This window comes from Callorhinus ursinus, unplaced genomic scaffold, assembly GCF_003265705.2.
Source record: "Callorhinus ursinus isolate GAN/ISIS: 27379988/994484 unplaced genomic scaffold, GSC_fseal_2.0 scaffold50, whole genome shotgun sequence".
NCBI lineage: Eukaryota > Metazoa > Chordata > Mammalia > Carnivora > Otariidae > Callorhinus > Callorhinus ursinus.
The window spans coordinates 797,546-811,962 of record NW_027397112.1 but is presented as its reverse complement, the minus strand read 5'-3'; the positions used below and the strand labels follow the sequence as shown (position 1 = coordinate 811,962).

Genomic DNA, 14,417 nt, shown 5'->3' with positions numbered 1-14,417 from the left:
ATAGAGGTGGGCAGTGGGGACGGCTCCCAAAGCTTTGGGAGGGTCCTTCCATGCAGTGTCCCACCGACATGGGAAAAGAGATCTCATTTCCTTAGAGTCTGATATTGCTTTGAACCCAAGCGGTACCCCCAACTGTTACAGCCCCTTTATTTCTCAGACTGGGAGTTCAAGGCTGGTTTCAAAACAGGTAAGACAGGTCACCAACAAGGGGCTCTCACAGCACTTGACAAGACAAAAGGAGTTCTAGGAAGGGTCCCGGACCATAACAGTGGCATTGGAATATAGGTGTCCAGAGTCCCCGCGACCACCTCGGAGATGTGCTCGCTTGCACATGAGATCTGCTGGGTTTGTTACCAGACCTGTGCTGTTATGCTGTCGAGACAAACGCCCCGTATAATCCTAGCAAGTGCCATCTATCTATTCCATGACATCAGCGACGGGGCTCGTCCCATAGAATCTCATTTAATTCTTACTGTAACCTTCTAAAGTAGGCAGGTGCCTGATTCCAAGATGAGAAAACAAGTGCGCAGTGGCTAATTCTGCCCAAGGTCACAGAGCCAGGAAGTGGTAGGAGCGTGATTATATTCAGGTGGCCCTAACTCCGAAGTCCATGCTGTTTGCACTCTGCCCCCCTGGGATGGATGTGGCCCCACAAACTCATCCCAGACACGCATGCTCAGAAGGATGCAGAGGCTTCCCTTTGTGTAGATGTTACACGCTTTTGCACGCACGCACACACACACGTGCGTGTGCACGCCACGCCCATTCAGTTACAGATCCCACTGAGAATAAAGGCCACTGGAGACTGGATGTGAATGCAAACTTCTTCCTTTGGAGACAGGGTAGGAAACAGTGAAATTTATGGCGGCACTTCGAATCTTATTTTCTCTTGACTTGCTGAGTAAATTCAGCCATCTTTTTGCCTGAAAATTGGATATTATTGCCCAACTCAAAGCCTGGGGTTTGCAAGAGACTAGGAAATAGAAAGTGGTGCTAAGAGAACCATGGGATGAGAAGCTGGCCACCCTCCTCTGGGATGCGATTTTTGGCGTGCATGTATTTCAAAAGCGAATGTGGAACATTTTATTGAGCCAAAAAGCAAGAGAGTGCTAGAAATCTGGTGGGGACATGTCCAAATGACCCAGGATGCAGCTAGAAGAAGCTCCACTGGCCAATTATGGGTTACTACTGAGCATCAAAATGAAGAATGACAGGGATAGATCAAGACACATTGAATAGGAAAAATTATCCGTCAGTTCATACTGATGCTATATTATTTTAAAGAAGATGAGAAAGGGAAGATCTCTTTTACGAAAGGATGACAAATATAAGTAAAAAAAATGATTGAAGTAGAAAATCTGCTTATCACCACCACAATGGTAATAATGGATTCAGGTTAGACTCCTCCATGGATACTCAACCAGCGGGTGAAGGATTCCTGGGGAGGAGAATATTCACAGTTTCCAGTTATGCCCTAAAGGCAAGTGGATAGCTCCATACCTTGACAATGGAGAAATCTGGTGCACCTCACCTTGACCAACTCAACAAACCCAAATCACCAATAATGGGGCAAGATGACACTGAGTGCCCTCATGTATGAAGCATTGAGAAGGACACACATCTGGGTAATACTCTTGCCCAAAAGGTTTAACTTGAGTCTAATCATGAGGCTAGAACTGGACAAATCTATACTGGGGGACATTCTGAAAAGCTGGCTGAGGTCTCAGAAATGCCAATGCCATGAAAGATGGGAGAAACAATGAGGGATGGTTCTAGATTGAAGGACTCCAAGAGTCCTGACAACTAAGTTTAATGTGCGGTCCTTGATTAGATCTTGTATCAAACAATAGTAAAAACAGCCACAAAGAACATCACTGGGACAGAGATATGTGAATATGGGCCACATATGAGACAGAGGTACCATATCCATGGGACATTTCCTCAGCGTGAACACTGTGTTGTGGTTCTGTAGGAGAATGCCTTGTTCTTGGGAAATTCTACTTAGGGGTGAAGTGACATGATGTCTGCAAATTCTTAAAAAAAACTTAGCAAAAATAAGTGGGATGACCCAAGCTGGATCGATCAGAATCTTTCCCCAGGACTTCCCATGTGGAGCTTCCAGGGACGCTCCTTCTGCCCTGAAATCATGGGGCTGTAAGCCTCTGGACCACAAACTTCTCAGTGTCACTCACCACATGAGAAGGAAGTCTGCACCCAGAAGTGGTGCTGCTGAGCAGCCCAGGGGAGAGAGTGCCCGGCAGAACCAAGTTCTTGGTTCTGAGCCCTGAGACCTCCGGAAACGCCAAGGTTCCCAAAGCCCCGACCTCAGGTCTGTGGCTTACTTGCAGCGTTGTGTACAAATGATGAGAAGGCAAAAGGTATAATGGGATGTATTGTGGACGATCACAAAGGGCAGAGAGAGGCAGACATGAGTGTGTGCGTGTTGTGAGACAGAGACAGAGAGATATTGATTGAGAACACACGTATGTACTATCAGGAAAGGCTTTCTGAAGGAGCTGGGATCCTGCAGGAGAGAGAAAGAAGGTTCTAGAAGACGCAATATTCCAAGTAGAGGGGACAGGACGGTTTGAACAAAGGCAGCACAGGGGGCATGGGCAGGGGGGCCGGGATGGGAGGGTCCTGTTTGGTGTCGGTATATCACCTCAGATGGGAGCAGCAGTGGGTAAGGCACGTGTCATCAGGAGCAACCCTAAAGAGCTCTGAAGGCCATGTAGGGAGAGGAGTTTCCCCAGTGGAAGCTTCTTTGTGTCCCCCTGAAACTGCCACCCAACCACCCAACTGACCTTTGAGTAACCGAAGAGCCAGGTGCCGACCCCCATGCGGTCAAAAATCCATGTATGACTTTGGACTCCCCAAACTTAACTACTAACAGCCTACTGTTGACCAGAAGACTGACCGGGACCATAACGAGTCAGTTCTCACGGATTTTCTATGTTATAGGCATTACGTACTGTATTCTTCCAAGAAAGCAGACTAGAGAAAAGAAAATGTTATTAAGAAAGCCATAGGGAAGAGAGAACACACTTACAGCGCCGTGCTGCATTTATCAAAAACATCCCCATATAAGCGGACCCGCGCATCTCAACCCATGTTGTTCGAGGGTCAACGGTGTCTGCATTCCCTAGTCTGCTCTGTTTTCTAGAACCCGCAGAGCACAGTGAGCGGAGGTTGCTTGGGATGCATATTAAGGAAGCGGTCCTTCCTTGATGAGACGCTGGATGTAAAGGATTTCCAGCCCTGGAGCCAGACGACTTATATTTGAAGCCCAGCTCAACAATCTGACCTTGGGTGAAGTGTTTAATGTCTCTGAGCTGCAGTCTGCCCATCTGTCAAATGGGACAACTAATTGAACCTACTCACAGGGTTGCTGGCAGGACTGAATGATGAAGAACCAACCCTTCTCCTCCTCCCGGATCCGGGCCCGGCTCCCTGCAGGCAGAAGTCAGGGGCAGGCGGGGAGGCCCCGACACCACTTAAACCTGTGGTGTGCTAGCCACATGCTCCCGGCATTCCTGTGCAGGCATGTGCCCCATCCAAAGGGTGTGGGGGCTCTCCACAGAGGCTGTCAAAACTGCCCCAGGGACGCCAGGCAGCAGCTAGGAGAGCTCTGGGCCCCCAACTGAAAACCGCCATAGGGGCTGCTCACGGGGGCACCCCTAGTCTCCCTCGTGGGCTCCCTGGAGACCCAACCCCCAGAGTGGCCAGCACTGGAGGGCCTCCTGCTTCCCGGACTCTCACCGTCAAGAGGGGAAGGTGGTTCTCCTGTCCTGGACCCTCCCGCTCCCTTCTCTGACAAAGTGGCCACACCGACCAGCCAGTGCAGTCCAGGGTTGGGGCACAAGGAACCTGGGGCTGGGGCTGGGGGGCAATCCCAAACTCTGGCCTTCCCCGCTCAGCTAAGAAAAGGAGGGTTGTCCAGAGAGGACAGATCCTCAAGCAATTAAACACCCTCCTCTCATTTCCCTTCCGGTCCCTGGTGCAGATCTGTATCAACATCCCCTGGGCAAGACATCTTGTATCCCCAACAAAACCGATTATGCACATCAGGCCTGGGGATTAATCACCAGCCACAGGGTTGGGAGCCAGTAAAAACAGGCAGAGATGAGATGGGAGATAGGAGCCGGAGGGAGGGACTGCCAGGAGGAAAATGCTGGCGGCCCGGCCGGGCGTGGAGGGTAGCTCGGGCTTCCAGCAGCAACGCGCTTCACTGAGACCCTGGGCCCATTCCTCCTCCTCTGCTTTCTCCCCACTTGGCGGTGTCCTGGGGAGAGAAGGGCCAGTCCAGAGCTCTGGGCATGGGCATGAACACGGAGTGGCGACAAGCCCAAAGGCCCTGGGCAGGCCACCTCCATGTCACACCTGCATTGCCCCCAAATACAAGATATTTCCTCACTGAGCCCACGTTGCCACATGCCCCCCCACCCCCGGCCCGTGTGTCGGACCCAGGCCCCTCCAGTGCCCCCAGGAGATAGCAGAGTTCTCAGGGGTTGGGGAGGAGGGGCTCTGGTCACAGGCACGACCACAGCCCAGCGGCTGGTGGTAGAGTCCCCTACCCCGACCATCGCCTCTGCTCTGTTCCCTGTTGCATGGTCCACCCCGTATGGGTAGCACCCCTGGCCCACTCCCTAGACATCCTCTGTTGGGCTCAGCAGGGCAGGGGCCTCTTACTCCTTGGGCAGGGCTGTCTTTGGCCCCCAACTTCTGCCACCCCAGCCTCCCAGTAGCGCTGGCATGGGAACTCTTGCCCCTAAACTGCCAGACAGGCCCCCATCCTGGTTCCCCTGGCAGCCAGGAGGGAGGAGAGGGGAGGGGAGAGGAGGGGAGGGGAGGCTTGCCTGTACTCCAGGGAGAACTTGGTCAGCTCTCTGTTGTTGTGGAGCCACTTGAACTCCAGCGGCCAGCTGCCCTCGGCCATGCACGTGAGCACCAGGCGGTTCCCCTCCAGGTGCACCTGCGTCCTCACCGGCTCCGTCTTGAAATAGGGGGCCACGTCATCTGTGGGAAACAGACACACAAAGCCACCAGTTATCACCTGCTCGCCTTCGGGTCTTTGCTCATGTAGTGCCCTAAGGCCCCTGGGCAGACAGAGCAGCTGCATCCAGGTCACCTGCTCAAGGTCACGTGGTGGGGGAGGACTTGAACTTGGGTCGGTCCAACTTCAGAGCTTGATCTTCAGAGTAAGTCCTCCACGCCTACCAACGAGTTCCCTGCCTCGCTCCTCCTCCCAGACCACACCAGGCTCACGCCTTCTGCTGCCACCCCTTCCCTCTTTCGGGTACTTTGTGTCTCTCTCCCCTCTGTATCCCCATCCACTGGATACCCCGTGCTTCTGGATTTCTCCCTGCAGGACAGAAGGAAGGGGGGGCACCTGCTGCGCTTCAGTTAAAGGGAATATAAATGTGGGGGGTGGGTTGACACAAGTGGCAGGTGACAGGTGTCCTGGGTCCTGCCCCCAAGGCTGGGGGAGCCCCTCAAAGACATCAAGGGCAGAGTCCATCCCGTGGGCCCCCTCCACCACCAGGCTGCTTGATCCTTCTGTCCTCTAATGCTCAGATTTGGCCAGAATTGGGCGTCTGTGGTCTGCAGGCGGGTTCACATTCATGTCAAGGCCTCACCCTGGCCGCAGGCACAGTCTGACGACTCAGCACCCGTGAGGTACGTCTGGGGCCCGGTCAACTGGCCAGACTGCATCGCGCCCCCACCCCACACCCCTGGACTCAAACTCATGAGTGGATAACTTGTGACTACTGCGGAGGGTCTTCCTTGAACCCCACCCCATCCCTGCTCCTGACCCTCTACATGGCTCCTGATAACAGTCACAGAGCTCACCGCCTTACAAAGCCCATCAGAAGGCCCTCTCTGGGGAGTGGACTGGGGGAGCAGCGCCCACCCTGGCCCCGGTCCTTTGCCCACCTCTGGTGGCAGCGGAGGGCAGAGAGGCCAGCAGGCACCCATTTGCGGGGAGCTGGGAGCCTGCTCTGCTGAGGCAGCCGCTCTGCTCCCCGTTTGACAAATGGGCACATTCGCACTTCAAAGGCACATTCCTATTCCCCAGCAGCGTTCAAGAGCCCTTTGAATCTCGCTTTTAAAAACCCTCTGTTAGTTCCTGTCATCACCCATTTGTTTTAAAACAATAACACTCCCAGCCCCCAGTGATTCAGTCCCTGGGATGCGGGGCTGACTCAGAGCCAGAACATCAGAGGGGCGGGTGGGTGGGGCGGGTGCTTGCACACACTCACGTGCACACACGTGCTCTGCACCCAGACCCCCTCGCCTCCGTATAGCGGCTCCCTGGGCAACCTGCTCCCAGGTCCGCCTGTGCCGGCTCATTCCTCCGGCTCTCCGGGCACCAGCGTGGAGGAGGCCAGTGATGCGCGCGGGGATGGGCTGATTCCAGCAGCTGCCGAGATAATGACGCTGGGAAGAGGAGGGCGGGGCTGCCCTTTCCCCAGAGAACCTGCTGGGTACCACCGAGCCCTGAGCATCCCTGCATCCCTCATCTCACGCTATCCTCACAAGGAGGCCTGGGAGGGGCTCAGGCTCCCCTCTCCCAGGGCCTGCCGTGTGGTGCCCCGCCCCGGCCCTGCGACCTGATACAGGGATTTGGGAGGGAGGCCCTACTCAGCCCTGAGCAATGGCAGGAGTCCAGCTAGCTGGTTTTCCTTGATAGGCCTGCTGTCTTCCAAAAGCAGGGCATAGCAGGGCATGTGGGGGCTCTAGGGGGCAAGACACTGATAGGGAAAGGATACTGGGGCAGGGGGACAGCCGTGTGTGTGTGTGTGCGTGCGTGTGCACCCGTGTGTGTGTTGTGTATGTGTCCTCGAGTGTCTGTGTGCATCTGTGTATGTGTGTAGGTGTGTTTTCTATGTGTCTGTGTGTTCAAGTGTGTGTCTGGGTGTGTGTGTATGCGTATGTGTTTACCTGCAGGAACAGCTTTCTGTGCCATGAATGCACGGGAGGGTAACACAAATCATCGGCCTTGGGCAACTTAGAACCTTTTTGCACTTTAATTTCCTAGTTGTAAATTGGGGGATATGTTTGTGGTGTAGATTAAATAAATTTAAAAACATAAAGAGGTTAGAACAGCACCTGGAACACACCATAGTAGGCATGGCTACTGTTACCACTGATTGTATGTGCAGATGGGCAGACTACGGGAGAGAAGAGCTCATGCCCCGTTGGCGGGCACCAGCCGCTCCTTTGTGCAGTATACAACTTGTATAACTGTACACAACCCTATTAGCCACCTTCTCAGTGGGAAGGCGCTAGCTGAGAATGGAAGAGAACTGTGGATAGGAAGAATCAATATTATATGGGTGTCATTCCCTTAAACTTTTTCTCGCTTTGAAAACACACACACACACGAAAGACAGATTTTTTTTTAAAATTAGACAAAGTGAGTCTAAAGTTCACATTTAAAAAAATAACAAAAGAATAACCAAGAAATTCTGAAAAAGTATGGTAGGTAGAGAAGATTAGCCCAGAGACTGAACTATATTATAAAGTTGCAATAATTAAAACAGTGTGTTCTCGTACACATAGTCTGATGAAATGACAGACTCAGAATCTAGAAATAAACCCCAATACATATGGAATTATTTAATATATGATGAAAGCAGAATTTCAAGTCAGTGGGGAAATGATCAATTATTCACCAAATGACTTTAGAACAGCTAGGGAGCCATTTGGGGGTAAAAAAAAAAAAAAAAAAAACAGTTGAATCTCTTCCTCACACTTTTCCTCAAAATAAATGCTAGATGGATCAATGTTTTAAGCATGAAAAATGAAATTCTAAAAGAAGTAGAAAAAAGTCACAGAGGTTTAAAAATATATAATCTCGAGGAGGTGAAGTATTTGCCAAGTACTTTCTAAGTACTACACAAACTCCAGGAAGTCATAAAACAGATTGATACCTTCAGCTATATAAAAATTCTACATGGAAAAAAAAATACCCATAAACAAAAGAGCAACAAATGACAAACTCGGGGCAAATATTTGCAACTTCTCTCATGGACAAAGAGCTCATTTTCCTGATATAAAAAATATTCCCATAAATCAGTAAGAAAAAACATGAACAAACCAATGGAAAAATGGGCAAAGGATATGAACGGTTCACAGAAAAGAATTACAAATAACTCCGAAACACAGACCAAGATGCTGAACCTCATGATAAAGAGAAAGGCAAACGAGATTCAGTAAGATAGCGTTTTCTCCTATCACTTGGGCCACGATCTGAAAGCAAGATAGCGCCGCGTGCCGGGCAGCCCGCGGGGGCCCAGGCGTGAGCGCACATGGCTTTGTGGGACTGCAGCTCTGCGGAGAGCAGTCCGGTGGCGCCATCAAAACTACACACGCGCTCCTCCTCCCCCATCCGCCAGCTCTTCTAGAGACTTCTCCTTCACACGCAAACCCGTGCATGGGCGAAGGGACAGCACTTCATAGTAGCATTATGTTTTGTAACAGGGAACGCTCAAAAATGACCTATATGTCCATCAAGCCGGTACTGGTTACAGAAATGCTCACACTTCCAAACTCGAGGATTTTCCACAGCATCAGGCTTGGGATGGTTTTAGAGAACTACCGTTACGTGAAAATAAGCAAGGTGTGGAACGGACATGTAATCTGCCACCATTTGTGTTCTTTTTCCCTGAAGCATAAAAATATATTTGCTTGTCTAGGCAGAGGCTTTTTCTAGGGGGTTACATAAGAGAATGAGCTCAGTGAGGCTTTAGGAAGAAGAACTGGGTGGGAGGGGACTCACTTTTCGCTCTGTACCTTCTGCTAACTTCTGTTGTGTCACACAGGGATGGGCCACTTATTTATAATCAGATCTATGCCCACATCTGCATCTACGTATGTGAGCTTGCAGGGTGAGCAGTCACGGGCCGGTCCTGCCAGGGACAGAGGAAAGGGCAGGCCCTGTGTGTGCACAGGACACGGGGTATAGCATGGCTGGGGGTCCCTGACCACCAAGAGTGTGAGATCCTTGAAGGAAGAGCCGCCTTCGGAGGCGGACAAGAGGCTGCAGTCTTGGGCTTCCTTCTCATTTCCCGTAACAACTCAGCGGCCCCTGACTGCCTGGCCCTTGATATTCCCACTAAATAGCCCCATTGTCATCCTTCCATTCCAGGCTCCAGGCTCCAGGCTCCGCGGTGTGGCCCCGTAGAGAAGCTTATCTCAACTCCAACCTCTCCCCTCCCTTCTGCCCCCCAGCAACATAATGCCTTTTTTCTCTGGAGTCCCTCCAGTGCTCCTGGAATCTGACTTCCCAAGCCAGCTCAGGCCTGGGACTCCCACCTCCCCTGGAGCCAGAGTCTGGGCAGCCAGGGTGAAGACCTCCGCCCACCAGCCGGTTGGCCAGGAGATGTCTATCGCCCTCCGGAGCCGGCTTCCAGGGGCAAATCCCCTCCCAGCTCTGAAACGCGCCAAGGCCTGTCTCTTGGCAGCTCCTCTCTGGGCGCACAGGAACTGTAACTGCTCACTCACGGGGCGTCTCTGGGATGCGCGGGAACTGGGGGGAGCTTCGGATTCTTGCAAACCTCTCTCCTCACCAACCCCTGGTCTCTGCACCGTCATCTTTGTTCTGGGTTGACCTCCATGGCCTCCTAGCTGGTCCCAGCTGGAAAGCCTGTGTTCCCTGGAGCTGGCCAGGCCCTGGGTCATAGGAAGCAGGGACTCAGGACAGCCCACCCCCAACTCCCATCACCAAGCCTCACTTCTAGTTCCACTGCCTTTATTTCGTGCTTCTCCCGGAACTTTCTTTCTTTCTTTTTTTTTTTTTTAAAGATTTTATTTATTTATTTGACAGAGAGAGACACAGCGAGAGAGGGAATACAAGCAGGGGGAGTGGGAGAGGGAGAAGCAGGCTTCCCGCGGAGCAGAGAGCCCGATGCGGGGCTCGATCCCAGGACCCTGGGATCATGACCTGAGCCGAAGGCAGACGCTTAACGACTGAGCCACCCAGGCGCCCCTCCTGGAACTTTCCATACAGGGAGCATTTTGTGTCCATCATCTCCGTCAAGAGTCCTGAGAACTTCCAAGGAAGGTGCTATCATTACCCCCTATTTACAGATGAGAAGACTGACCCTTGAGAAGGTTTGGTTGTTTGATTCTGCCTCCCAGACATGAAGTCAGGTCTGGTGGATTCCAGAGCTCCAGATCTTTCCATAGCTGATGCTCAGCTATCCTGCTCTTCATACCTGGACCTTTGGCCTCATGGGTGGTGAGTGAGGGATGGTGCCTGTCTCTGGGCACTGGTTTTGAAGCCACAAGTAGGGGTCATGTTGGTTGTGTGGCAGGGGCATTCCCACACCAGCTTCGAATGTCATGGCCCCAGAATGAGATCCAGGGATGAGAGGCATGCTGGCTGGGAATGAGTCGGGAACAGAACAACCCAGGGGAGACTGGCCACCTTGGGGTGGGGGCTGCGGGATGGGGGCGGGGCACGAGCTACTGGGATGCAAGGAGTGAAGCCTGGGAATAAGGGAGGCCAAATGGTGCAGAGGATGAACAGGAGCAGGTGTGAAGGATCAGGTAAGAAGAGCACGGGTTAGAGCTCATTGGGCGCCCTCCCCACAGCTCTGCTCACCACTCAAGCCTCCGGGTGCCAACCTTTCCCAGGGGTCTGGCTTGAAGGTCGCGGTGGGAGAAGAGAATCTGGGTTTCAATCCCAGTTCCTATGCTAACTAAAGTTTGACCCTGAGCAGACTAACTCCGGAGCCTTACTTGTCTTGCCAGTAAAAAGGCTTCTAATGCCTGCCAGTAAAACCCAGAGGCTGCTGGGAAGGCCAAGTGCGCCAACGCACACCATGTTTGGAGCACCGTGCTTGGCACCTCCAGGGTGTTCCCTCTGCAGAACAGACCTTTGGAGGTGATCAAATGGGGAGGAGGTGGGGAAATGGGGTGGGGGGTGCTATGAGTTCCTGCATCTTAGAGATGTCTCATATCTGAGCTGTCCAAATTCAGCTGCCTCACGTCCACGGCAAGCTGGCTCAAGAACTGAGTCCTGCCCAGGGATGGCCTGTAAGGTCTTGAGCAAAGGCTCAGGACGAGGTAGAAAGACAGGAACTGCAGGACATCCTGCACAATGTCAGAAATTCCTGGATGTCCCTCTTCCACCCAAATCCAGGCGGGGAGGTGCGAAACCTGGAACTGCCTGGGCCAGAGAAGTTTCCGGAATACAGTGCTGTGGGCACACGGAGAGGCTCCTGTTGGAGGCCCTGCCCTCCAGAGATGTCTGGGGGGCACACCCAGTGGCAGGTGCTGGCGGGCACTCTCTGAATGCCTGGTAAAGACCACAGGACCCACAGATGCTCCCCAGGCCAAGCCTGCTCCTACCCCATCCAGCCAGGGCAGCAGTACCCCGGCCCGGCAGGCCCTCCCTTCTGGCTTCCCTTCTGCCTCCCACAAATGAGATGCTAATTTATGCCCCTCCACTGTCTCCTGGCAGCTGCCTGGCCCAGCTCAGCCCCAGTGCTGCCTGCATGCCAAGTGCTTCATTAGCCAGGAAAGAAGGCTCTCGCCCTCCTTAATCTAATCCTTGCCAGTGACCTTCAGGAGCCAGGCACCTTCTGATGCCGGGGCCTGGGAGGGTGGGACAATCAATTATGCCTCGGCCTCCACAGCTGCTGCTGAATGGATTTCTCGCTCAGAAAAGCATGTTCAAAAAGCATCTAATGGAACGGATCATCAATTTGTTTGAATACACATCTAATCTGATTGGGGGGGGCGCCTAGCCACCAGGGCAGCCAGTGTGACTGGGCCCCAACATGGCCCTGGGGAATGGTGAGTGGGGTGGAGGAGCCCCGTGTGGGAAAGGAAGGGTGTGGGCCCCAAGCCCACCACCCAACCAGCTTGGCCCATGGTACATTCAGCCAAAAAGGTGCAGAGAAAGGAATACGAACCGTCGAGAGGCCACCAGGGCTGGGCAGGTGCCTCCTCTTTTTCTATGCCCCAGCACTAGGCACAGAACCCCGGGCAAAGAAGACGCTCAGGAAATGAATGAATGAACTCATGAGTGGTGAATGAATGATGATGACACCCAACGTGGAAGCCAAGGGATGCCAATCTTGTCACTTCCAGGGTAAGACAAGTTGATGCCTGAACTGGGTTGAATGGTGTCCCCCAGAATTCATGTCCTACCTGGAACCCCGGGATGAGACCCTATTTAGAAACAGGATATTGCAGCTGTCGTTAGTTAAGATGAGGTCCGAAGGGAGTAGGGTGGGCCCTATATGACTGGTGTCTTTATAGGAAGAGAGACATGGGAATAGAAACACAGGGAGAAGACAGCCATAGGGTGGAGTGGCAGAGACTGGGGTGGTGCATCTACAGGCCCAGGAATGCCAAGGATTGCTGGGAGCCGCCAGAAGCTGGAAGAGGCAAGGAAGGATTTCTTCTCTCCAGCCTTCAGAGAGAGCGTGGCCTTGCCAACAACCTTGGTTTCAGACTGCTGGCCTCCACAACTGTTTGAGTCACTCCGTTTATGCTATTTTGTTATGGCAGCCCTAGGGAACTAATACTATGCCTTATAGAGACTTTCATCTGCTCGTTCCACGTAAGTCAGCCTGGCGGAGAACAAAGAGCACCAGCAAGTGAGTCTGAAGCCGAGTCCTACTGGTCTGGACCACGACCTTCTTCAGACATACCACGTCCGCCATGCCCCAGGGCCTTTGCTTATGCCATTCGCTTTCCCCGGAGAGCCCCTTCTTTCCTTCTTTGCTGGGAAAATGGAGGTATTAAATCTGTGTGAGTTTCCGCCCTTTGTCCCTTCTAAGCTCAAATGTCCTGTCCTCTGTCACTTTTCTCCTGATGTCGTCTTCCACGTCGCTCAGACTTTTGAGGTTACCTCCCTCAGAGTCTGGAAGCTGCACATCATAGCCCCATGTGTGGTGGCACCCAGGCTCGTCTCCACTGGAAGACAGGGACAGCAGTCCCCTCGCCTCCCCGGTCCCAGAGCCTGGCAGTGCATCTGGCATGCAGGAGGGCCCAGATCCATGAGTGAAAAAGTGGACAACGAACTTGCCGTTGAACGTGGCCAGGTCATCTCCCTCTTGCTGGCTGACACCTCTGGGGGATCTTTATGTTCCCTTCCGGCTCGAAGGTTGTAAGATCTGAGTAGTGGTGTAGGTTACGACCTTGTTGGGCCCTGGAGTGGGATTACTTGGATTCAAACTCCGCTCAGCCACTCACTAGCTGCATGACCCCGGGCAGCTCCAAAACCGCTCTGCATCTCAGTTTCCTAACCTGAAAAGTGGGGTATGGGTAGTGGCTGCCTCCTAGGCCTTGTGAGAAGGCTAAGCGCTTAGACCGGCGCCAGGCACAAATGGCCAATCCTCATCTTTACTTGGTGTGACCTCTGCAAGCCAGGGCCTCCCACAGGACTACGCCAGTAGATAATGCCAAAGCACCCCCAGCCTCCTGCGGAAAAAAGAGGGTTCTCATCTCTGATGGGTTTCTCTTGCAAGCAACAGAGGGGAAGGGAGTCTTTTCTTACATTTCAGCAGGAGGGTTAAGAGACTAAACTTACACCATTGATTAGAATGTTTTTGCCTAACGGTGCTATTATCATTTTACTGTATTCAGAGTCACTTGAGCTATAAAAGCAGTGATAGTAAAATTTTCACTAACTCCTGGAATTCCTCCCAAGAAGCTCCACTATGCTGTGTGGATGATGCTTGTCTTCCCCTCGGCGACCCCCGAGGACGGGACACGTATTTGGAACAATTCTCTGGTTTTACAGCTGGGACCGGAGACCCTGGGCCACGAAGGGACTGCCACAGCTCAGCTTTGGAGGTCAGCTGCCTGGCCAGGCCTGGGTGGCCCCACGGAGACTCGTCCCACTGGCATCTGGCACCCCCTCAGGGGACTGTCTCGAAGATTCCTGGGGTGACCTCTCTCTGTCACAAGGGTACCACTATCAGCCTGTCTCCTAAGCTCTGGTGATGGAGAAACATCCACCTCCCACGGGCCTCAAGAAGCCAAGATATGGATGCTTCCAGGAGCCCACAGCCTGGGGGTCTCCAGTGCCCAGCTTGCCCAGTGATGGCACCACCAGACACAGGGCAGTGAGGCCTGTGCCAGGAGCGGTGGACAAGCGGTCCCAAGCTCTGGCTAGCATGCTTACCAAGGGCAACCCTCTTTCCTTCTGTTTCTCGCCTTTGAGAAAGGTCATCACCTAAAGGAGATGGTCCATTGTCCCTGAAGAAGAGGAGAGAAGACAGAAGTGGGGGGGGGGGTCTGACTTAGCGCTGGCCATCGACTTCCTAATACCCACCAGAGCTAAGGCACACGGCGGGCACATTGGGGGCTCCCCCTTGGCCTCATCATCCCCAGATGGGTGCCTGCCACCCAAATTTAGTGGCTTCTCCTCGCCTCCCCTTCACTGGCATCACAGC

The 14,417-nt window shown here is 53.1% G+C and overlaps 1 protein-coding gene across 2 annotated transcripts in view; it reads right to left on the bottom strand.

Moving 5' to 3' along the window:
- SDK2 (sidekick cell adhesion molecule 2) overlaps window positions 1–14,417 on the bottom strand; it is a 255,584-nt gene that overhangs the window by 130,837 nt on the left and 110,330 nt on the right. For both annotated transcript variants that reach the window (XM_073883174.1, XM_073883175.1), the window contains exon 2: window positions 4,857–5,016. In XM_073883174.1, the coding sequence (XP_073739275.1) occupies window positions 4,857–5,016 (160 nt within the window). The remainder of the gene's footprint in view (window positions 1–4,856; window positions 5,017–14,417) is intronic.